The following is a 20,972-nucleotide window of genomic DNA, read 5'->3' on the forward strand; positions in this document are numbered from 1 at the left end:
CCGCACTTGCAGAAAAATTAGCAACCCTTTATCTTCCGTCACTAATAAAATACAATAACTATAGGACCCGGTATATGGACGTATGAAATGGCCGAGATTTATTCAACTTCTATGTTCCACGGAATTGATCTCAATCCCGTGTTTCCACAGACCAACGTACCAGCAAACATCAAATTTGACGTGGCTAAACTCGGTGAACCACTGCCTTTTCCTGATAATACATTCCAATTTATTCATCAACGACTTGTTGCAATCGGTCTAAAAGCCGAAGAATGGGACAAGGTTTGGAATTATAGCTCTGCCTATCGGTAAATAGCTAATTTACCTCTTCTAGGCATTAAAAGAGCATATCAGAATTTTGCAGCCTGGCGGCTGGTTGGAACTGAATGAGGTGAGCGCCAGAGCGACTATATTACGCCATCCAGATTATTTTATGCTAAGCGTTGATGTGGATTTTTAGGGTGATCTCGAGATGCGTAACATGGGCCCAAAAACACACACGTTAATTCATGCCTGTAAGAAAGCGAAACAATATGACTACTATGTGCCCCTGAGCTAGATCAATATTCACTAACGTCGCTTCCCATCAGACTTGGAAATGACGCTGTCCAAGAATTTGATACCTCTAGTGGCTCGTGAGCTCAAAGAACGTCTTAAAAACTTGCAACTGCAAGATGTGACCGAAATATGTGTCGATATACCTATGCAAGACGATGCTGACGGTCAAATAACGCTGTGGTACTTTACAGATAACAATAGTTGCCGGTTAGGATTTTTCTAACAACGATCGTAGGGACTGCTTGTCTCCTGCATTTCACAATATGCAGCCATATCTGTCCCAGATAAATGCTGCATTCAAAGATGATGATTACTTTGCAAAATTCCTCAAAGACATTGGTGATGAATGCCGTGAACACAAAACAACCTTGCGAATGTATCGCGTTTACGGACAAAAGCCTGCCAATCAGTGAAATATAAAATATGAACGTGTACCTCCGGGCCATAGTAAATTATCCATGTCTTTCTAGCTCGAATAGTCCCAATATGTATCCCACCATCTCTCCAGCTGATGCTCGATTAGTATTATCACGATGATCTCCGTCCTCAGACCTACACAACAATAGTCAAAAATAAACCGAGATTGTTTATGCTGAATACATTGATAGGTTTGAGTCATTCAAACTGTAATGTAACATATGGGAAAATTGAGTCTACATTGAAACACGTTTGTGTGTAGCATATAGAGTTCTATATCGGGCCGGCTGAGGCTGTCTAAACTTGCAAGAAATTTTGCAACGTTGTTTGCAGAATTGCTGCAGTCTTGAATTGGTTACCGTCTCTTACGGTTGCGTGTATATCTGCAGCAATTGATAAACTGAAGATGTGTCGGCATTGAATAAGAATGAAGGTGTGCTGCAACATAGAAATCTGCCTACGCTGCATTTTTTGTTGATGTGTTACGGGGGTTCCCAAAAGAAGAAGTGTTGCCAAAGTTGCTGCATCGATGTCCACAAACCGCCAATGCAATGATGGTTGTGGCGTCAGAGCAAATAATTTTGGCAAAGTCTTGCAGGTCTTCTCGTTTCCCTGCTCGTGCTCCAGTGTATACTGCGATAGTATAAAACGCAACGCAGGAATGAACCTTCCAGGATTTGCCGCCATTTCAGTTGTTGTGCATGGTTCAGGGATATAGTCTTTTGGCGAGATTTGTATGGTACGTATCGCTAAGATAATGTCGAGATCACAGTCTTCTTGTAGCTCCTCCGGTATTGTGGGATTGCCTCCGGCAAGATCTTCGTAAATATACTCGTTAGCTAATTTACGTGCAAGATTGCTCGATATATTCTTTACAACAGTTAACATAGATGCCTATCATGAGACGCAACACTTATGTAGCCTTACTGGTATAAGTCTTTGGAGCTTGAATATGACGAATTTTTTCCACTCTGTCCTGGAAGTGTTCGACGATCATATTGCTATACGTAGTTTGGAGCGTTTGGCAAGCCCGAGCAAGCGGAGTCGCGTATCCTCGAATGCTTGCTTGCGTAAAGATTGCCGAAGGATATTGCGTTTTGAAGCGATCCCAACAGTCGCGGATGTCATTAGGCATCTTGTCATTGGTGTTTGTTATTTCCATATCCATCACGAGCTGCGATACGGAATAGAAAAATGTCTGTGAAAAGACATAGGCCGGAATCGCATTGTGCGCGTGCTCCACAATGTAAAAATTAACAAAGACCATCACTCGAACAATGCCATTCCGTATGAAAGATGACAGTTGCTGGATACCCTGCTGTAGCTGTTCTTGATAGTCTTCTTTAACAATTCCTGACAGGGATATGGTGCGAGCATAACGCTCGAAATTCCTTCCAAAGCGTGATACGAGGATCTCCTCCGAAGTTTGAACATGGTAAGGACAATCCTTTAATGTAGATCTTGAATGACTAGTGGAACCGCATCTGGGACAGGGTTTTGTATTTTCATTTGCATTGGTCCTTCCCTTTTTCTTTCTTTGTTTTTCTTCTTCATTTTCTGTATCTGTTTGTTTCATTTTCTTGCCAACTAGCACATCGTTAATTCGAGGTATGAATGATATGCCGTAAACGTGCTCACCATTGCCACTGTCGGTATAAAGCTTGCATTTTCTATTGGTCTTCATCTTGTGGCCTTTTTCGCCACAGTGCTTGCAAATAACTGTGGATGACATATATCAGTAAAAGTTTGCCTTGTGCCCCTTTGGACTCTGCTCACACCTACCTTCTGCAGCTTTTGCCAACTCCTTCTTTCTTTCCTTTTTGAAAGCTAAGAGCATTTATGGAGGATAGATAGGTATGCTTAGTGAGACTGGGAGAGCAGAAAACAGTTCAATAAAAGAATAAAACGTGGTATTTTGTAGTTCTTCCATCTTGCGTAAAGGAAAACAGAAAACAGGAAAGAAGAGGAAAGAAGAGGAAATCGAGTCATAGATGACGCGGGCCCGTAACTGACAATTCTTTTTTCTCTCTCTCTCCATGGTTTCAGTTCCTTGCGGGGCACAAGACAGCATTAAACGAGTATATTGGTATTTATGCGCTTTAGGGATTTGTGAAGGATTGACATGAGTACGCCTACATACCTTTCCATGTTCCAATTTATGAGTCTTCAGATTCAGGTTTGCAGCCAAGAAGGTTTACATTGCGACACATAAACTTCAAAACAGTCTGCGTAATGGGACTCACACTTTGCGCTCCCTCTGAGTTCCGTTGTTTACGCTTGATACCTTCAAGTTACGATCAGAACTCAGGATCGAAAGTCATTCTACTAGAGTAGTATGTAGAGTTGTGCTGTTGATTAGCTAGGAGTAAAGGCATCAAAATGAGCAGTATATTGATGTATCGAGTTTTCAATCCTCTTAAGTTACTCCCTTGTTTTGACAGGTGGTGTCTTATTTGTCGTGTACACGATTATTTATTCTGTCAGACATACGGAAGACAGTGAGTGATATATATGCGGGTACGTTCGAGGAAGGAACCGATCAGAGGCACTACAGCAAACCGCTTTCGGATGCTTATCTACAAATCCGGACTGGTCGATCTCTATCCGCCAGCACGTTTTTGGGATAATCTTTCAAGTTGCACACGTCTATACTTGTTAATCCGATGGTTGTAGTTTACAACAGAAATCTGAATTGATGAGCAAGATAGCTTAGAGGCGGATTGATATCGAGATAGCATGACAGAGGATCGAAACATGGCTTGATGAGTCACTAGTCAGCACGGTTGGAAAGCAAACAACTTGTGGGACGATTGTTATGATTCTTTTTCCTTTTTCGTTCGAGAGCATATTCAAGGTGTGTTTGGTTGCTGACCAGAATATAAACGATTATCAAAGGCAGAGCAACAAAAAACTCAACTCAGAGTTAAGCGAATATATATGGAATGTTGCTACGATTACGACTTACCGTTAGTTCAGCAGGTTTTCGAAAAACGTAGATTGCTATCTTTTCGCGCTTGCCAAATAGCTAAGATAATGCAAAATCCAAGATGTGTCTCTAGTCGAATTATCTAAATGTCCTGCCATGGGATCGTTAGAGGATGGTTCATATCATCGGCAGCGTGAACGCCTTAATCGATGGTACGTATCGGCAAGGAAGGATGGATCTCGTGATCCCCATCTCAAATTGGTTTTCTTGGGGCAAAAAGCTTTCTTAAGGCTTTCTTCCATAACTATTTATGCAGTTAACGAGATTCCTCGGTTTCCATTTTGCTGTCTTATACATTGTAAGGCAGAGGAATGGAGAGATTATAAAAAGAGCAGCCCTTGTCCTATCGTTCATTTCGATGACATTGTCTATCCAAAATACAACGAAGTAATATCCATAAATCTTCTCTGATTTTAGCGCGAATTTGAATTCAAAAACCTATAGAGCGCCTAGGTTGCTTGTCATCAACCAACAATGTACACTAACATGGAGACAGATAATTATGTCGGAAGTTGACACAACCAACTGAAGACTAGTCATTTGAACCGTATGAAGAACCAACGGCTCGATCATCTCTGCCACATCCTTGTCGACGTCGCGGTGCAAGATCTGCGTTGGAAGACCCGCGTCCGCACTCATAGCGTTGGCCGTATGAGTGTCCAGGAGCAACATTTCCGGAAGCAGGAGATTACTGCGCTGAAAATTTCGGCTGATAAGCTGATAACCGCTGCAGCCAAGATCGAGGAAAGCAAGTTCAAAATATACTCTTTCACTTCTGGTAGTTTGTTGCAGTGCGAGGTAAGGTAAAATTTCAGTCGCTGTTATTGTGTGGATGTTGATTTTGTTGCCAAAGTGTCTGCCAACGGACTACGTCTGGATCGTTGTACCTGCTCTGGCTTTGAGAAGGAAAGGCATGCTTGCAGGCATATGTTCCTCGTTGCACGCACATACGATGACCACTTCATGCGACCATCACGAGTGGAAGCACCTACCCACCTTCCGCTTGTCCCGGCAATCAGAGAAGGAGCGCCTTCAACGGAGCATCCAAACACTAATTGGCAACCTCTCGAAGTGCCTCAACGCACTTCCATAGATTACAAAGAAAAACTCGCCTCTGTCTTGCAGACAGATTGCTTCTGGCTCCTTCCCTGCCGACAAATCCGAAGTCGGACCTGTTACATCCGCCCGACTTCAGTTTAGGTGCTCTATATCCACCCGACTTCAGTTGCATGACTCTGCAAAGCGTCATAAATTGGGGAGAAGCGAGGGAAACGACCCGGGTGGATATAAGAAAATTGGGAAAATAAGGGTTGGTTATGGCCATCGGGCGGTGGGAAACATGTGTCGGTGCCCTCTTGAAGGGCCATACCTAATGAGGAGGTAGCAAACTTGTCAAGGCGCATCGTCGATACGTACCTGTCGCAATGACAGACGAACGCAAATCCTCGCAAACATGCGTGGGCTGCTTTTGGCCTGCCTTGCGCCCGAAAGCTTTTCATCTCGGAAAAATCAAAAGGACTAACGGCGCACCTCGGAGCAAACTTTATCTGTTTTCAGTTCTAGCTAATAGTAGATGAAATGCCTTTGGCTTTCGCTACGTAAATCGCAATAAAGAATATTACATACATTGCTTCCTCTAATATGGTTTCGATCATGGATAAGTCTACTGCAGCAAGGAAATCTTTGAACAGGAAGCCAGGCATCCCGCTGTTTTACTTGTGCCGCTCTGAATAAACCGGAAGTTCGCTACTACATTGATATAATACATTAAGCTTATTATTATCAGCAGATATCATATTTCAAATCCTGCAAAGGCATTTGTCTTCTCAAAGCAACAAATATTATGTATTCAGACGTATACGCACAGACTAAAGTTGTTTGTGGAGCATCAATGTAAAAAAGAATTACAAACGACATTGTAGAGACAACGGGTAGAATTTTTCCTAGATGTCCTTCAATAGTGTGATCTGGTACAAAGAACAGCGCTTATATCATGGCCATAAAAGTCTGACGTAAACACTTCAAAGCAAAAGAAGATGTCTGATATCACATCAATCTCATTGAAGGATCACCTCTACGGAGCGTAGAGCTTAATGACCGTTCTCTATCGTCACTTTCAGTCTGAAAAGTTTATTGAGCAAACAATGGAGCAATTCGACTCGTACCGGCTGCTCAATTATTACTGAAGCGAAGCAAGAGCGAAACAGGCTTGTCAGAACACAGTAAAGGAATAAGTAGCAAGTCTAGAAACTCTACAACTGCTTTTCTATCTGTTTCCTCAGATTTCCCGCCTTCCTGCTCCCCTTTTCTTCCTTCTTATTTTTGAGCCTTTAAGTCTTCGAGCTTTTGAGATTGAGAAGAATATCCACCAACGAGTTGAACATCGATCTCGAAAATGCTGACTTCTGATTTCCATGAGGGGGCACCTCGGTTTCCTCGTTTGGTAATGAGGGTGGCGCTGGCAAAGGCCCACAATTGTCCATAAAAGGCAACTAGAGTTTTCCTTTAGACAATGATGAATAACCTGTACTTTAGCTATGTACCTTTTTTTTTTCTTTTTCGATTATTCTTCTGAGGCCAGGCAGTAATGTACGAAACATCAGAGTCACGTTCATCCATTTCCAATACTTGGCGAAGTAGCAGCAGGGCAACAGATACAGCATCGCAACCTTGTATACCCAATCCCAGCCTATCCGTAGGCAGCAACAGCTTGTAAAAGATAAAATGTACATAGGCATGTTTTCAACTATGTGGAAGAAAACCCAAGTTTCTGATGCTCCGTTCCTGTCAGACCAATGTTCGAATTGATTGGGTGGGGGTGAGGAACGATTCGTGCACTTCTGCACAAAAGTCAACGCATGATCGTCGCACTGACGTGCGGCAAGTTTGTATAAGTTGCTGGAAACGTAAAGAAGCCGAGTATTGAAACGAAAAATATTAAATTACGTGTAAAAGCGAAGTTTTCTCTGTGGGCACATGAAGAACAAAGGAGATACATAGAAGAGATAAACGAAGCAATGGAAAAGGCAACAAGATAACGAGTTTGCAAACCAAGATAATAATTTTAAAATAAGTGAGCGTCCATTCAGGCCTTGGAGAAAGATCTGGCCTCCGAACTAAGAAACGTGGCGTTCCAGACAATTGCTGTGATCAGGCAGTTATTCAAGCGAGACGGTGAAATGGTCCCGAATAACCCCAAAAATCAACTCGTGATCTTTGAATACTGTACCATAAAATTCAAGGATACGGATTCGCCTGTCTACGCGACTTCGAGCGCGCTATGACTCTTATTCTTTAGAATCCAAAACCATAACCTCATTTCTTCCAGCCCCAGTCCGTATGACAAACAAAAGAAAGCTTACAATATATGGAGCTAAAATAGAAATGATTTATACATCTTACATTTACAGATCTGCCATGATAGTTTTTACAAATGTGAATTCTTCTACGGCAGCCTGACCGAGATCATTGCCTACACCGGATAGTTTACGTCCTCCAAATGGCGAATAAGGCGGCATGATATTATACATGTTGATCCAGACGTAGCCGGTATGCAGGGCTTGCGCTACTCGACGTGCCTGTTTGTAGTCCCGTGAGAAGACACCGGCGGCGAGTCCATACTGCGATGCATTCGTTCGATGGATAGCTTCGTCGACGGTAGAAAATGGCTCGAGGACGGAGAGGACAGGTCCAAAAATTTCTTCAGTAGCCAGTCTGTGAGAATCTTTAACGTTGGTAAAGACGGTGGGTGGTATATAGTAACCCCGAGTGTAGGGATTGGGAGCGGTGAAAGCAGGTTTCTGCTGCTTGTCAGTCAAGAAAGATTGCACGCGGCTAAACTGTGCCTCGTCGATCAATGGCTCAAAATCCTGTATTTTCTGTTGGACGTATCCCTGCAACTTTTGGATAAACTCGTCGTGGATCTTTTCGTGTACAAGCACGCGGGAAATCGCACAGCAATTTTGTCCGGCGTTCGAGAACGCACCGAGCGCAACGTGTTCCACGGTCGCATCCAGGTCGGCATCCTTGAGTATAATGGCTGGGTTTTTACCACCGCATTCGAGAACAAGCGGCAGTAACCGGTCTGATTGACGGCGCATGATTGCTTGGCCTGCTCTCGTTGATCCAGTGAAACTCGCCTTATCGACTATGTCAATGACACGTTGTCCTGTTTCTGTCCCGCCCGGCAGCACGGATAACACGCCGGGAGGCAGGTACGGAGCTGCCAGGTACGCCAAGGCGAGCGAGGTGAGGGGTGTCTGCGGTGCCGGTTTCAACAGAACGCAGTTGCCAGCCGCCAGGGCCGGCGCTAACTTCCAGCCGGCAAGCATCAATGGATAATTGAACGATGTAACGAGACCCACGGTGCCGTACGGTTCACGCACCGTCACTGTGTTGGATAAAGACTGTCCAAACAATTTATCGGCGTAGCCTGCAAAGAACTTGAAGCACTCTACAGTGTCTGACACTTCATACGAGGCGTCGCTCCGCGACTTGCCGGTCTGAAGCATTTCTATCTCGGCCATATCATCCTGGTGCCGTTCGAGTGCTTTTGCGAGATTGAACAGCGCATCGCGGCGAAGTCCCGATTGTGAAGACCACGCAGATTCAGCCTTCTTTGCGCTTGCAATGGCAGCGTCGACGTGCGAACTGGTAGCTTCAGCGACGTTGCAGATTGGCTGTGCTGTGCGAGGATCTACGACGACACGACTGGCAGTTTGCGTGGTGGTAGAAGAAAACGCGTTTTCAACAAAGGGGCCGAGCTGACCCTTGAGCTGATTCCATAATAAACGAGACATGAGAAAAGAAAAAAGAATAGCTTGGAAATTCCGGATGAATAAATGTATTGATTACAGCTTTTTAATGATGATAATAACTTTGGATTATTAATCTTTGCTAAGAGTAAATTCATCAATGACCCTTCCAAGCGATCCATCCAGCTTGGCTTCATAGTGGGTCATCTTGAATGTCTTTGGCGACACGTTCACGAGCGAGAATCCATAGCCATCGTATCGCTTAGCAGACCAATCGGCAAACGGCCCAGTAGTGTTGAAAGGTACAGTTTGCTCTGGCTGGCCACCGTTGCCAACAATGACTTCCATGTAGCTGGGAGCATTGTGATACGAAGTGGATGCGACCTTGCCCTGCGCGACAGGGTATGTGCGCTCATAGTTGTGAACGTGGCCACTGAGGTAGACATCGACCTTGTATTTCAGCAGCAATTCCTCGAGGCCACCCCAATGAGTCTTGTTATCAGCAGTCAAGGGACCATCACGGATAAGCGCAGCCTTGCTGGTACAGTCTTCACTATCGGCGCTGCAGTAAACAGGATGGTGGGTGATCAAGACAATCCATGGACGCTGCTCTCGGTGTCTGTTTGCTTCCTGGAGGTCGGCTTCCAGCCAGTTCAGGCCAGTTTGCAGCATCTCGGGCGTTCCATCAAAGTAAAGCTCGGTAGAGAACGAGATTAAATGGAGAGATTTGTAATCAAACGAATACAAAAGCGAGTTGTCAAAGTGAGACTCAAGGTAGGGCAAGTTATCAAAGCGATTCTTGAAATGCGAGTAGTTGTATGCAGCTTCGTGATTACCAGGCACGCCCATGAAAGGAGTACGCGCATAAACTTCTTGCCACAGGTTCAAGAACTCGTCACCCTTTGTACCGTTGAAATCATCCATGTTGTACGCCTGGTCGCCAGACACTGTAATGAAATCGTACTTGTGACTCTTGGCAGCCTCGATAATGTGCGGCAAAGCAACAGCGTTGTTGATACCCTATACATATTTTAGTTTGTGGACTTTCTACAGCTTAGCCCCATATTTTTGTTCACTTCTTGTCACATACAATATCTGCAGTAGCAATGAAGTTAAAATCCTTGCGACGCGATGCAGTGTGGAATTCGTACACAGAAGACCACTGCAAGCCCTTTGAGCTTAAGGTACCGACTTGATACTCATAGGTGGTTGCCGGTTTCAAGGTCTTGCTCTTGATCTTGTGAAGATACAGGGGTCGCTTTGCAGATCCTCCATCCACAAATGTCCAGTCCTATGTATGTCAAGTAAAAATCTCTTCCCTTTCAGATATCATCGACTCTGTGATGTTACTTACTTGACCTTTGGATATAGCAACAAGATGCTTTTTGCTCTTTGGCCAATACTTGAAGATTGCTTTGTAGACACTTTCCAGAGTTGCAAATTCAACACGGGCAAACTTGGACTCGGAGCCCAAAGAAAGGTGGATCTGTTGCGGTTCGTACACGTCATATGTTCGGTTCCAGTCTACGCCGATGTGGCTGTTGTAGTAATCGGGAGCAGAGTAGTGGCCGGGAGTGCCTGGAAGTTCGACTTCATCTTGGCGGCGGACAAGTCGATCACCAGCAGCAGCTGCTTGAACGATGGTTGCCAGCAACAACGGTGCCGCTGCTGCCAAGGAAAGGAGAGATGCCTTGGCAACCATTGAAGTAAGAAGAAAGTGAAGATGAAAGAAGAAGGAAAGAAGAAAGCTTCGACTGGGATCTTTTGTTGCTACGTGCTATATCCCTTTTATACTTGATGATTTTCGGCTTTTATCGATGCAAAACGTTTGCACGTGGGCAAAAGGCCGCCAATAGAGGTATGAAAAATTGCCACCAGCCTTGAAGATAACCAGCGCCAAACCTGCACATCTCAGATGTAGTACAATCAAATGAAACAGCAAAAATATTTTTCTACTCACACGTACACCATCGTCGGGTCGATTTGTCAATGGCAGATGAGGCAAGACAGTAAGGAATACGGTGCTAATACTAGTAGAAGATAGAAAAATACACTAACCGTGCGTATTAGCTCCGTAGCTGTTGCAGCAGAACGCTCATGCGCTACAAGTCTTTTTATGCATGTATGCATTGATAGATACGAAGTTAGTTTGCATCAGTGTTAAACGAACAGATAAAGTGAAATGCACAGAATCCTATGTCTCATAAAACCTGCATAAATAAAAAGCATGGAATGGATAACAGAAAATTGGCGTAGAAAATGAGTCAATAGGGGTTATTGACTTGTTTCTTGCAGAGTAGAATGCGGGAGGCTGCATTCCACGGACAGTCAAGAAATCATGGTTAAGATTTCATCTTTTCGTCTTTCACAGAAGCTTCTCGCTTACGTACGGACGAGCAGTGAATAGTTACCTCTTCAATTGAAGGGAATGAATTATCACACGCAGGATGTAGCAATGTACTCTGCATTACTTGCATTGTTGTTCCCAAAATCGCCCTTTGATCCCGGTCTTACTCTCTCTTAAGATGATCAATTGCTGATTTCTATATTGCGCGCTGCAAGAGAACTTTATTTTATTAAAAAGAGGATCGAGAGGGGGAATTAAGCGGACTTGGCGACCTCTGCAAAGCGCTGTGGTGGTTAGCAAAAAGCTGTTATTACTGATATCTCTCTTTTAAACACTTACTCTGAATGTCAGCAACAGCTTGATCCAAAATTTGCTGCTGGATCTTGGGATCCTTGAGATCCTTGTGAATCTTTTCGATCAAGTAAGCCGCCAATTGCTTCTGTTCACGCTCACGGACGCTAGCTTCGTGACGGACCCACGAGTCCAAGGTGCTCTTGACTTCCTGAGCAACTGCAACCTGCTGCTTAAGAGTGAATGCCTCAGCCTCGAGCTTAGCGGTTTCGCGGGAGAGCTCGAACAAGGCCTTGGTAACATCGACCAAATCCTTCATTTGACCGGCTTCGTCGATGCGGCTTTGAACAGCCAGCTTGTGGTCAGCGCGAGCCTTGTTCAGGACACCCTTGATACGCTCAATGTGCTCGCCGGCCATGTTGTTGTAGGGTTCGCGGAGGTACTTGAGCAAGACGGCCAAGAGACCACCGGTGGCGACAAGGACAAGAGTTTCTTCGTTGAAGACATAGATTTCCTTGGAAATGAGGAAAGTGGCGAGACCGGTGCCGAGAGTGACGAAACCAGTCTTGGAGACGAGCGAGTTGCCGGGAAGCGAGTCAATGATGCTGGCAGCCTTTTGCTTGGGGTCGACTGAATGTGAACGCCAGTTAATAATCCAAAAGCTGCTCCTTTTTCTTTTCCAATGTAACCAATGTACCTTCAGTGCTGTAACTGCGGACACTGTAAGAAAGAACAACTGGAGTGAGTAGCGTGTCAAATTTCTACATTGAGGGTTGTTACGTACGCGGCAGAAGCGAGAGTTTGGCGCGAGAGGTTCAAGGTAGGACGAGCAACGGCGGCAGCTAATCGATTCCATGTTATCATCGGTCCTAAATCTACATTGTAGTTGATTCTTTACCAGCAGCGCCCTTGGTCAACAGACGGAAAGCCATTGCCTATGCGAAAATGAGTATGCTGGGTGCCTGACGGGTTTCGACGCAGTGAGCTACTTACGAAACTTTGCTGGAGAGGGGTTCACACAGAGCGGTAGCAAAAATTTTGGGTGTCGTGCTGGCCCCTGGTAACAGAGCCGGGCATGGGTCCGGTGAATTTTTGCACGTCACATAGCGCCACATACAGCAGCGCATCCGTGGTGGATATCAATCCTGTTTTTGCGTTCGTAAGCGAACAAAGTATTCCATCAATGTGCAAAAAGATATCGTCACAAATAAGCAATAAAACCAGATGGTGTCCATAATATTCCTATCGTCGAGCACCAGAGCTCTCTCCACCTTTCTGGAAGACATTAATCCTGCTGCCTTGTAGCTGCGGGAGGACTGGTGGAAGTGCAATGCCAATTACATATCTTCCCAGCTTATCCAAATCGGTGGTAGCAGACTCTGCCATTCAAGCGTTATGGACCTCGTTTGAGGAAACGTGCTTGGCGTGAATGGATGTGGGATACGGTTTTTTCAAACCATGGAAAGGGTTGCTGGATGTAGCTTTGCAGAATCTGCCCTGACGGGTCTCTTAGTTTTGTGCTATCATGCAGTGTGGTGTAAAGCGCCGATAGTGATAGAACTGGAAAGTCATTTATCTGGGCATCTATACAACTATCGACAATAACTTGCAAAAGAATTATATGATGCCAAGTGTTAATAGATCATCTCCTTGCATATATAAAGCATTTCATACTTGAAAAGTTTATATGCTCGTCGTCATGCTCCCCCTATTATTGAATTAATGCCACTAGTTTAACCAAGGTTCTGCATATCGGCGGTCGATGCCACTACGCAGCTCCCATGTTTCCTGAAGGCAGATTTTCCCGTTTCCAGGTGACCGGGCCAGAGGGACGAGGAGCTCTCCCAGCCGGATAATTCCACCTCGTTTGCCATCCTCCAAATATTGTTGAACAATGTTCCCGTGATCCCCATTTGGGAGCAAAAACTCAGCTTTGCATAAACCGCCCTTTCCATGTGGTGCCGCTTGATCTTGTTCCTTGGAACATGGACTCAACCAACCACAATGTACTACAACTTGTTTCAGCAGCAGCGCAAGTGGTGGGAATATATTTTTTGATACAGTGACAGGCAGTGACCTTGCTAACATCCTTTTGCAATCTGCTGCGATTGTGCGTTTATCTAGCTAGAATCCCAGGACGGCACTGATCTTGCTGATGGTACTTATTTGCTGTTTGTCTCCTAAACACCACTAAAAAATAAGTATGTTTGTTTGTATCAGACCGTAGCGGCAGTCTGTCGGTTTCCGAGAGGCAGCGGTGCGAAGAGATAAAGGTGTTGCTTGCTGAAGCAACCGGCGGCCGTGTCGAGTCAGATACCTCAAAAGATCAGCAACACATAGAATTATCCTCGAAAGTAGAAGATGAAGAACAAGGAAATATGAAAGAGCGAAGCAAGGAAGAGAGATTACAGCTTATATTTGGATTACCTACAACAGAAAAGCTTTATGGAGGTAATAATATTTCCTGGAGATAAAATACTTTATCTGTTGCTGACCAACTGTACTCGATTTGCGTAGCATGGCCCTGCTGTATAGTACGGTCAGCTATAGTTCCAGGGGCCCTCTATCTTACCGAGAATCGGATATGTTTTTATGCGTCGTTGCCACAGAATGAGGTAGAGTATGGAGTCGTTTCGTTCTTGGTCATGCACACCTCTCACGGATCCATCACATGGCATAGCTGGCTTATCGCAAATCTGGATACCTGGAGTTGAGAACCTCTGGAACCATGGCAATTGGATTCGAGCGATTCTACTTTGAGCTCAAAAACGACAATCTGGCATGGTACGAAAGCGCAACGGATATGTATTCACCAAAAGGCAAGATCGATCTGAAGGATGTATTGGCCGTTAAGCAGTCCAAGCGACGTGAGTATGGATTTAAGCTCGTCGCCATGGAAAAGACACTGCATTTCCAGGCAGATACAAAGGCTGCCTTGATTGAATGGTAAATATACATTTTGAGTGTTTATTGAAACTCTAGAGCCTCACATTATCTGTAGGACAAACGTGTTTCAAAAGGCCATATTCAAAGCAAAAAGCAGCGGCAACAGTCTGAAAATCTCGCTGCCGTTTGGAAACATTGTAGACATTGAACAGACTGAAGCGTTTGAATTTCAACAATACGTGCAGATCAGAGCCGTCGGCGTCGATGACAGCTTTGTTCTGGACGAGTACTACTTTGCTTATTTCAACGATATCAAATCAACATTTGATCAACTCGTACGGATTTGGAAGGGTCAATCTGGTAACGGCAACGGCAATGGCAATGGCAGTGATAGTATATTCTCTGAAGGATGCATATCCATGTCGACGACGAATTCCGGCAGTGTTTCTCCATCGCTTTCAATAGCCGATTTGTATGACGCAGATGCCCGGCCGATCACTATCCCGGCACTTAGCAGCCGCCTAAGCACACTGACACTCGAGAGCATACCGGCTGAGCAAACAGACAACCAATACAAGGATCCGAGCGCGATCGACGTGCACGACTCGTCGAGCTCCGAGGACGAAGAATCTGCTGTTGTTGGCTGGTTGGATGGGAAAAGAAGGTCAGGAATGCAGCTCGTCTATAATCTGCTAGGTGCCAAAACCGGCAGCGCTGCAACAGTCTACAAAGAGGACGAGCAGGAGCAGCGGCAGCAGCAGAAAAAACCTGCTGGAAATGAAAAGGACGAACCAAAGCCGAATGAAGAAGGCGACACTCAACATCGATCAGCTTTTCCACATCAAGACCCTATAGAGGAACGAACGCGAATGAACTTTCGGAAATACTTCGTACTACCTGAAACCGAAAACTTGTGCGCAGTTTACCAATGTTCATTGATGAAGACGTTACCATGCTACGGCAAGCTGTATATATCAACAAATTTTGTATGCTTTAACTCGAAAGGCTTTGCTACCAAGACAAAGGTTAATGGATTATATACATGATACTTGCGATGTGCACCCGAACTAACTAGTAGTAATATCTCAGGTCATTATACCATTCCGTGATATCGTTCGGATACAAAAGATTCGCAGCAGAGGTTATGTCTTTCATACCTTGAGTATCCTTACACAAAACAAAAAAGAGGTAAGATATAATACACTGATCAAATACACCCAGGGAAAGCCCTTAATCAAATATGCATTTCAGATATTCATCGAGTTTTCGTCGATTGTCAAACGCAACAGCTGCTTTGCAAGGTTGTATCTCCAGCACAAATGGGCTAACGAAGACACTCCATCCTCCAAAGAAAATGAAAAGTGACGTACATTTTAGGCGCCATGCAAAAGTTGGCCGGGGAGACTAACAGTGTATACAGGGAAATGCTAGATTGGGAAGCACGGCTTCTAGAAGACGAGCAAAAAGTCAACTCTGCCTACTCAACATCCATGATCAACGCAGGTACGTTCATATATGAACCTGTATGTGGTAACCTTTTAAACGATGTGGATCCTTAATGTAATCGTTACAGGACTCCCTGTATTGTCTGAAAGCCATATCGAATTACCTGCGTACAAACGACCTGGAACTTCTCTTCACTTTACGTGCGTCACTATCGGTACTCGAGGCGATGTACAACCTTACATTGCCTTGTGTAAAGGGCTTATGAAAGAAGGGCACCGATGTCGAATAGCAACCCACGACGAGTTTCGAAAGTGGATCGAGGGTCACGGAATCGAGTTTCGGTCAATAGGAGGCGATCCTTCCGAGTTAATGGTTCGTATTTCCATGTGGACGAAGTATTTTCTACGAGTTTTACTAAGTGACAACAGCGGATATGCGTAGAGAATAACTTCTTCAGTGTGCACTTCATCATGGAAGGCCTGCGACTGGCAAGTTGAATTTGTAGAGATAACGGAATGATGGAAACGTGTTAACTGGCTAGCTTTATCACTAGTTTAAGCACTGGATAGATGAACTGCTGACTCTCACATGGCAAGCATGTCAAGGCACAGATGTGCTTATAGAAAGTCCGAGTGCAATGGTAGGAGTACACATGGCAGAGAAACTAAGCAAGTATCCCAATTTTCATTTTTGGAAGATATTCTTTTTTTCCTAATATCTGACGATGCTTATGGACAATCTAGGAATCCCATATTTTCGAAGTTTTCCTATGCCAATGACGAGAACCCGATCGTTTCCGCATCCGTTCGCTACACCAAACAATCCAAAGGGACGTCTATATAACGACATGACCTATGTTTTATTTGACCATGCCGTGTGGCGGGCGATCGCAACGCGTACAAACGACTTTAGGCGGAATATTTTGCATCTTCCACCAACGACGTACGAGAAACTTGAAATATGGAAAATACCCTATCTCTACTGCTTCAGCCCCAACATCGTACCCAGTCCTTTGGATTGGATGGACTGGATTCACTGTACAGGCTACTGGTTCCTCGATAACCCAGATGTACGTGTGATCCATTGTTGCTCTCCCCACTAGCTGCTCCAAAACTTATATCCTTTTAAATAATTAGAACGGTTGGATACCCAGCGCAGAACTACAAGCATTCATAAAGGCGCCAGATCCTCGGCCCTTGGTGTACATCGGTTTCGGCTCCATTATAGTATCAGATCCGAAAGAAATAACCTGTATCATTGTCGAAGCAGCGCTGGCATCCAACGTACGCGCTGTCATCTCAAGCGGCTGGGCGTCGCGTCTCCAGAAAGCAAAGCAAGATATCGAGGATGAGCAAGATGATATATTGAGCCGGCATCCGGACACTATCTTTGGAGTAGAGTCAGTTCCTCACGACTGGCTGTTCCCGCAAATGCGGGCCGTCGTACACCACGGAGGTGCTGGTACCACAGCAGCCGGGCTTCGCGCAGGAGTGCCTACCATCGTCAAGCCTTTCTTTGCAGACCAGTTCTTTTGGGGCGAGCGTGTAGAAGAAATGGGGATCGGCATATGCATCAAAAATCTGACAGTAGAAAGTCTGTCTGCTGCGCTGCGTGTCGTGTCCACAGATGAAGCCATGCTTAAAAGTGCAAAGCTCGTCGGTGAGCGGATCCGCAAAGAAGACGGCGTACAGACGGCTATCCAGTGTATATATCGCGACATGGAACTTGCCAAGGCTCGTACGTTATCGTCAGCACAACGCACAGCGAGCGAGCAAGGCGTGGAAGATGAAGATGAATGGACATTGATTGACGCCAGTGCCTCCGGTTCTATATCTCCAGGATCTTGGCGGCCTACTACAGGCGCTTGAAGAATTTTTGCATTGCCATTTGTTTTTTAACTTTTAGTTAGTTATAGTATTATCGTATTTACAAAGTGCGCATTCGCGCGCTAGCCTCTGATGTAATGCTCTCAATAACATCCAGTTTCAAAAGATCCTTAACGCTGTATGCTAACGAAGCTGCATTCACGTGTATCAATATTTGTTATCTTAAAGATTGCAAGCTATTATACTTACCTTCATATGTGTATACGACAACTGTGTCATTGATATGCATGTACTGCTTTGCAAGCGCGGATATACAGTTGCATACTCGTGCAATATCTTCTCGCTCTTCTTCAGATATATCCTGAGATTGAAGCCACTTAGAGAAATCCCTTGACACGTAAGTCAACTATTAAATGCTTACATCGTTTTTGCTAGAGTAAATCACATTGGTATCAATATCCTCTGTTGCATTTCCGCTCAGGCCTTGGACCTTTTTGTTGACCCAAATGTATCCGTTGAGACCGAGGATGACATCGACGCCGCAAGGTAATGTATGGAATTGAGATTTACATCGCTGGACGAGTACGGGCGGTACGTGGACGATGGAACCGTTGCGTAGTTTACAGAACTTGAATCCTCGCGTGTGTATGCCCATTGCACCGTCTGCATAGAAACTCTGTACTTCTGCTACTAAAAGATCGCCCTCTGCAAAGAACTGTCGCATATGCAATTCATCCGATTCGTTTTTTCGTCTCTGCACACCGCCCGGTAGGTTAACAGAGCTAAGCAGCAGCACAGCATCCTGTCTGCCATTGACATCGACCTTCCATCGTCTGGTGACTACTTCGGTTATCCGGCCCACAACAACGTCGCCGATCTCTGGTGTATATCGAGTCTTGAGTGGTCGAACTGACAGGAGCTTATTGACTCGCTCGACGGCACCCGCAACAGCAGATACCACTTGGCCTTCATCGTCTGCGTATGTACCGTGACCTCTATTGTTTTCGCGCGGGCGTTGGTGGCGAATCAAGATCAACCTATTCAGTTCTTTCTTTACCTCATAAACTGCTGATCGCTCGTCACTGTCTCGCCGGGATTCACCAAATGCGCTTCTTCTTCATCGACGTGCATTCGAAGCTGGTTCCGTCTGACTCGCTCTCTGACTTGTGCTCCTGATACTGGTGACAAGATCTGTATTTCCATGGTGCAGAAATTGCGTATGAAAAAGCTGTTGTAAATTTTTTGGGCGCGCTCGTCCTGCACATAGGGAGACTCCGTCCTCCATCCTGATTTTGGTCACTCGCTATCCGCATACCTGACTCTCTTCTTCTCTCCCTATTTTAGTTCTCAAGTTGTATAGAGACGCTTCCACCTGTTTTGACACATATTCTCCTCCCTAGATACGTGGATCTGAATGAGCAAGCCTGTACCTCGGATGCAACAATGAATCTGCTATATCTATTTTCGCTATCAAGATTCCCTTCCTTGCCACCATTACCAGTGTATGAATAGATCGATTAGATGTCTTGGATGATCAAAAGATATCGAGGTTTTCCTGTTTCGCCAAATGGCGTAAGAACTTGTCTCTCATGATGCGCATCTATCCAATGACAGGTGTTTCCATTGAACGAACCGACTGTGTAACGATGCAAGTTTTTTACCACTGTTTGTTGCTCTTCCCTTTGCTCAGGGCTCAGGGCCGGGTACGTTGCATCGAGTAGAGTAGTAATAATTACAGAGCGAATAAATTGATGAAAAAAAAAGTCAGTCCACTGGTATCTTTGACAATCTTTTATGTCAGGTGACGACGACAGCGCGCTCTCTTTCGCTGCTCGACAAGTGTCGCGGACGGGACACGGAAACTAAGGCGACCCTTACTTTTTTTATCTTCTTTCTTTTTTATTCTTCTCTGTTTGTATCTTTACCTCTTTTACTTTTCTCCATGCCACCTTTTGTCGAGTCCGAAGACAAAGACCACGTCCTCGTTGCTCGGCAAAAACCCGAGCATCCCGATTACCGGTTCCCGTTATACCTCGGGCAATGGAAACGCTCCATCCCATATATCCACGACGATTTCGCGCGGGACGACATGGACGAACCTCACTTGAAACGCAAGCACACCATTCTACGACGGTTCCCTGAAGTGGAGAAGCTGTATGGCACCGACATTCGTACATTCTACGTGGCAGTTGCCATCAATTGCATTCAGCTTGGTATTGCGTACTATTTTGGCAAAGTGTCAACACCTTCGCTTTCGGTCTTTTTGGGCGTCGCATACTTTGTCGGCGCGACACTAACAGGCATCATTGGTGTCATTATACATGAAGCGTGCCACTGTCTCGTGACCAAAAACAAGATACTTAATCGCTACGTTGGCCTCGTTGCAAACATTTGCCTTCCGGTACCGATATCCCAATCTTTCCGAAGATATCACATACAGCACCATACATGGCAAGGTGTAGAAGGACTAGATCCTGACCTTCCGCTCGAATGGGAGAAGACGCTTATCCGCGGAAACGCCTTTCTCAAACTTCTGTGGATTCTCATCTACCCGTTCATGTACGTAATACGCGGTGCTGTCATGCAAATGGAACGAAACTTGACGCTTTCCAAATGGGAAATCATCAACCTCGTTTTTTCAATCGTGATGGACGGTCTCATCTACACATTCTGCGGTGGTCGCGGTCTGGGATACCTGTTCCTGTCCCTTTACTTTGGATACTCGCTGCATCCCGGCGCGGCACACTTTATCCAGGAACACTATACATTTGACGACGGTCAAGAGACTTACTCATATTATGGTATCCTTAACGTTCCGTTTATGAATATCGGCTACCACAATGAGCATCACGACTTCCAAAAGGTAAAAATGATTGCTGCGCCGTAGACCAAATTGGTGATGCTAACAACAATCGATATAGATCCCTTGGTCGAATCTCCCAGCGTTGCGAGCGCTCGCAGGCGATTACTACAACAAGCTTTCATATCACACGTCGTGGGTCATGGTGCACTGGATGTTTATCTTCCAATCTACAATGGGACCTCAGTCACGACTGATTCGAAGCTACGAAGAATTCAAAAAGGGTCGTTCGCTTCTCGGCAAAATCCGTCTCTACGAAGAGAAATACCTGTCGTCAAAAACACAGTAACCATGTTATTTTCTTCTTCCCTTCCACCTTTGTAAACCACGCCTCCGCCGTTTCAGCGATAACCTAAACACACCCCCGCCTCTATTTAAATGCTTTTGCTTTCTTCATTCGAGAGGAGAGAAATTGTGTAAAAAATGGAACCTTATTTAAAGATAAATTGATCTATATGTAAAAAAGATGAAATTTAATCAATTGTACAATGTAGCAAACGAAAGGAGTTCATGAGAAGGGTTGAGATGCATGGGCGAAAACGATAGTTGTTTGTGGCGAGGGGAATATGCGCGAGCGATCGTGCGTAAAAGAGAAAGAGAA

General features: G+C 45.0%; 9 protein-coding genes across 9 annotated transcripts; 4 read left to right on the plus strand and 5 right to left on the minus strand.

Moving 5' to 3' along the window:
• Nucleotides 1-111: 111 nt before the first annotated feature.
• VTP01DRAFT_6861 (uncharacterized protein) lies at nucleotides 112-971 on the plus strand (the record flags this gene model as incomplete). Its single annotated transcript, XM_069385809.1, has 5 exons — nucleotides 112-282; nucleotides 335-391; nucleotides 461-515; nucleotides 591-738; nucleotides 794-971. The coding sequence occupies 5 exons, from the start codon at nucleotides 112-114 to the stop codon at nucleotides 969-971; spliced, it is 609 nt and encodes a 202-aa protein (XP_069243234.1).
• A 301-nt stretch (nucleotides 972-1,272) lies between these two features.
• On the minus strand, nucleotides 1,273-2,812 carry VTP01DRAFT_6862 (uncharacterized protein; the record flags this gene model as incomplete). Its single annotated transcript, XM_069385810.1, has 3 exons — nucleotides 1,273-1,814; nucleotides 1,903-2,694; nucleotides 2,758-2,812. The coding sequence occupies 3 exons, from the start codon at nucleotides 2,810-2,812 to the stop codon at nucleotides 1,273-1,275; spliced, it is 1,389 nt and encodes a 462-aa protein (XP_069243235.1).
• A 1,245-nt stretch (nucleotides 2,813-4,057) lies between these two features.
• VTP01DRAFT_6863 (uncharacterized protein) lies at nucleotides 4,058-5,054 on the plus strand (the record flags this gene model as incomplete). Its single annotated transcript, XM_069385811.1, has 3 exons — nucleotides 4,058-4,113; nucleotides 4,498-4,759; nucleotides 4,815-5,054. The coding sequence occupies 3 exons, from the start codon at nucleotides 4,058-4,060 to the stop codon at nucleotides 5,052-5,054; spliced, it is 558 nt and encodes a 185-aa protein (XP_069243236.1).
• A 2,311-nt stretch (nucleotides 5,055-7,365) lies between these two features.
• VTP01DRAFT_6864 (uncharacterized protein) lies at nucleotides 7,366-8,760 on the minus strand (the record flags this gene model as incomplete). The annotated part of the gene is made up of 1 exon (XM_069385812.1): nucleotides 7,366-8,760. One exon carries the CDS (start codon nucleotides 8,758-8,760, stop codon nucleotides 7,366-7,368), a length of 1,395 nt encoding a protein of 464 aa, XP_069243237.1.
• An 87-nt stretch (nucleotides 8,761-8,847) lies between these two features.
• Nucleotides 8,848-10,417, minus strand: VTP01DRAFT_6865 (uncharacterized protein; the record flags this gene model as incomplete). The annotated part of the gene is made up of 3 exons (XM_069385813.1): nucleotides 8,848-9,735; nucleotides 9,806-10,006; nucleotides 10,070-10,417. The coding sequence occupies 3 exons, from the start codon at nucleotides 10,415-10,417 to the stop codon at nucleotides 8,848-8,850; spliced, it is 1,437 nt and encodes a 478-aa protein (XP_069243238.1).
• Nucleotides 10,418-11,316: 899 nt separating this feature from the next.
• On the minus strand, nucleotides 11,317-12,285 carry VTP01DRAFT_6866 (uncharacterized protein; the record flags this gene model as incomplete). The annotated part of the gene is made up of 5 exons (XM_069385814.1): nucleotides 11,317-11,336; nucleotides 11,402-11,983; nucleotides 12,051-12,073; nucleotides 12,138-12,195; nucleotides 12,252-12,285. 5 exons carry the CDS (start codon nucleotides 12,283-12,285, stop codon nucleotides 11,317-11,319), a joined length of 717 nt encoding a protein of 238 aa, XP_069243239.1.
• Nucleotides 12,286-13,338: 1,053 nt separating this feature from the next.
• Nucleotides 13,339-17,553, plus strand: VTP01DRAFT_6867 (uncharacterized protein; the record flags this gene model as incomplete). The annotated part of the gene is made up of 14 exons (XM_069385815.1): nucleotides 13,339-13,392; nucleotides 13,478-13,511; nucleotides 13,574-13,804; nucleotides 13,871-13,968; nucleotides 14,034-14,299; nucleotides 14,355-15,264; nucleotides 15,329-15,427; nucleotides 15,491-15,600; nucleotides 15,660-15,742; nucleotides 15,813-16,057; nucleotides 16,114-16,173; nucleotides 16,239-16,353; nucleotides 16,429-16,754; nucleotides 16,822-17,553. The coding sequence occupies 14 exons, from the start codon at nucleotides 13,339-13,341 to the stop codon at nucleotides 17,551-17,553; spliced, it is 3,363 nt and encodes a 1,120-aa protein (XP_069243240.1).
• Nucleotides 17,554-17,611: 58 nt separating this feature from the next.
• Nucleotides 17,612-18,714, minus strand: VTP01DRAFT_6868 (uncharacterized protein; the record flags this gene model as incomplete). Its single annotated transcript, XM_069385816.1, has 4 exons — nucleotides 17,612-17,703; nucleotides 17,761-17,872; nucleotides 17,933-18,506; nucleotides 18,569-18,714. 4 exons carry the CDS (start codon nucleotides 18,712-18,714, stop codon nucleotides 17,612-17,614), a joined length of 924 nt encoding a protein of 307 aa, XP_069243241.1.
• A 739-nt stretch (nucleotides 18,715-19,453) lies between these two features.
• VTP01DRAFT_6869 (uncharacterized protein) lies at nucleotides 19,454-20,660 on the plus strand (the record flags this gene model as incomplete). The annotated part of the gene is made up of 2 exons (XM_069385817.1): nucleotides 19,454-20,374; nucleotides 20,433-20,660. 2 exons carry the CDS (start codon nucleotides 19,454-19,456, stop codon nucleotides 20,658-20,660), a joined length of 1,149 nt encoding a protein of 382 aa, XP_069243242.1.
• Nucleotides 20,661-20,972: the final 312 nt, after the last annotated feature.

Source organism: Rhizomucor pusillus (genome assembly GCF_041956525.1).
Source record: "Rhizomucor pusillus strain CBS 183.67 unplaced genomic scaffold VTP01scaffold_3, whole genome shotgun sequence".
NCBI lineage: Eukaryota > Fungi > Mucoromycota > Mucoromycetes > Mucorales > Lichtheimiaceae > Rhizomucor > Rhizomucor pusillus.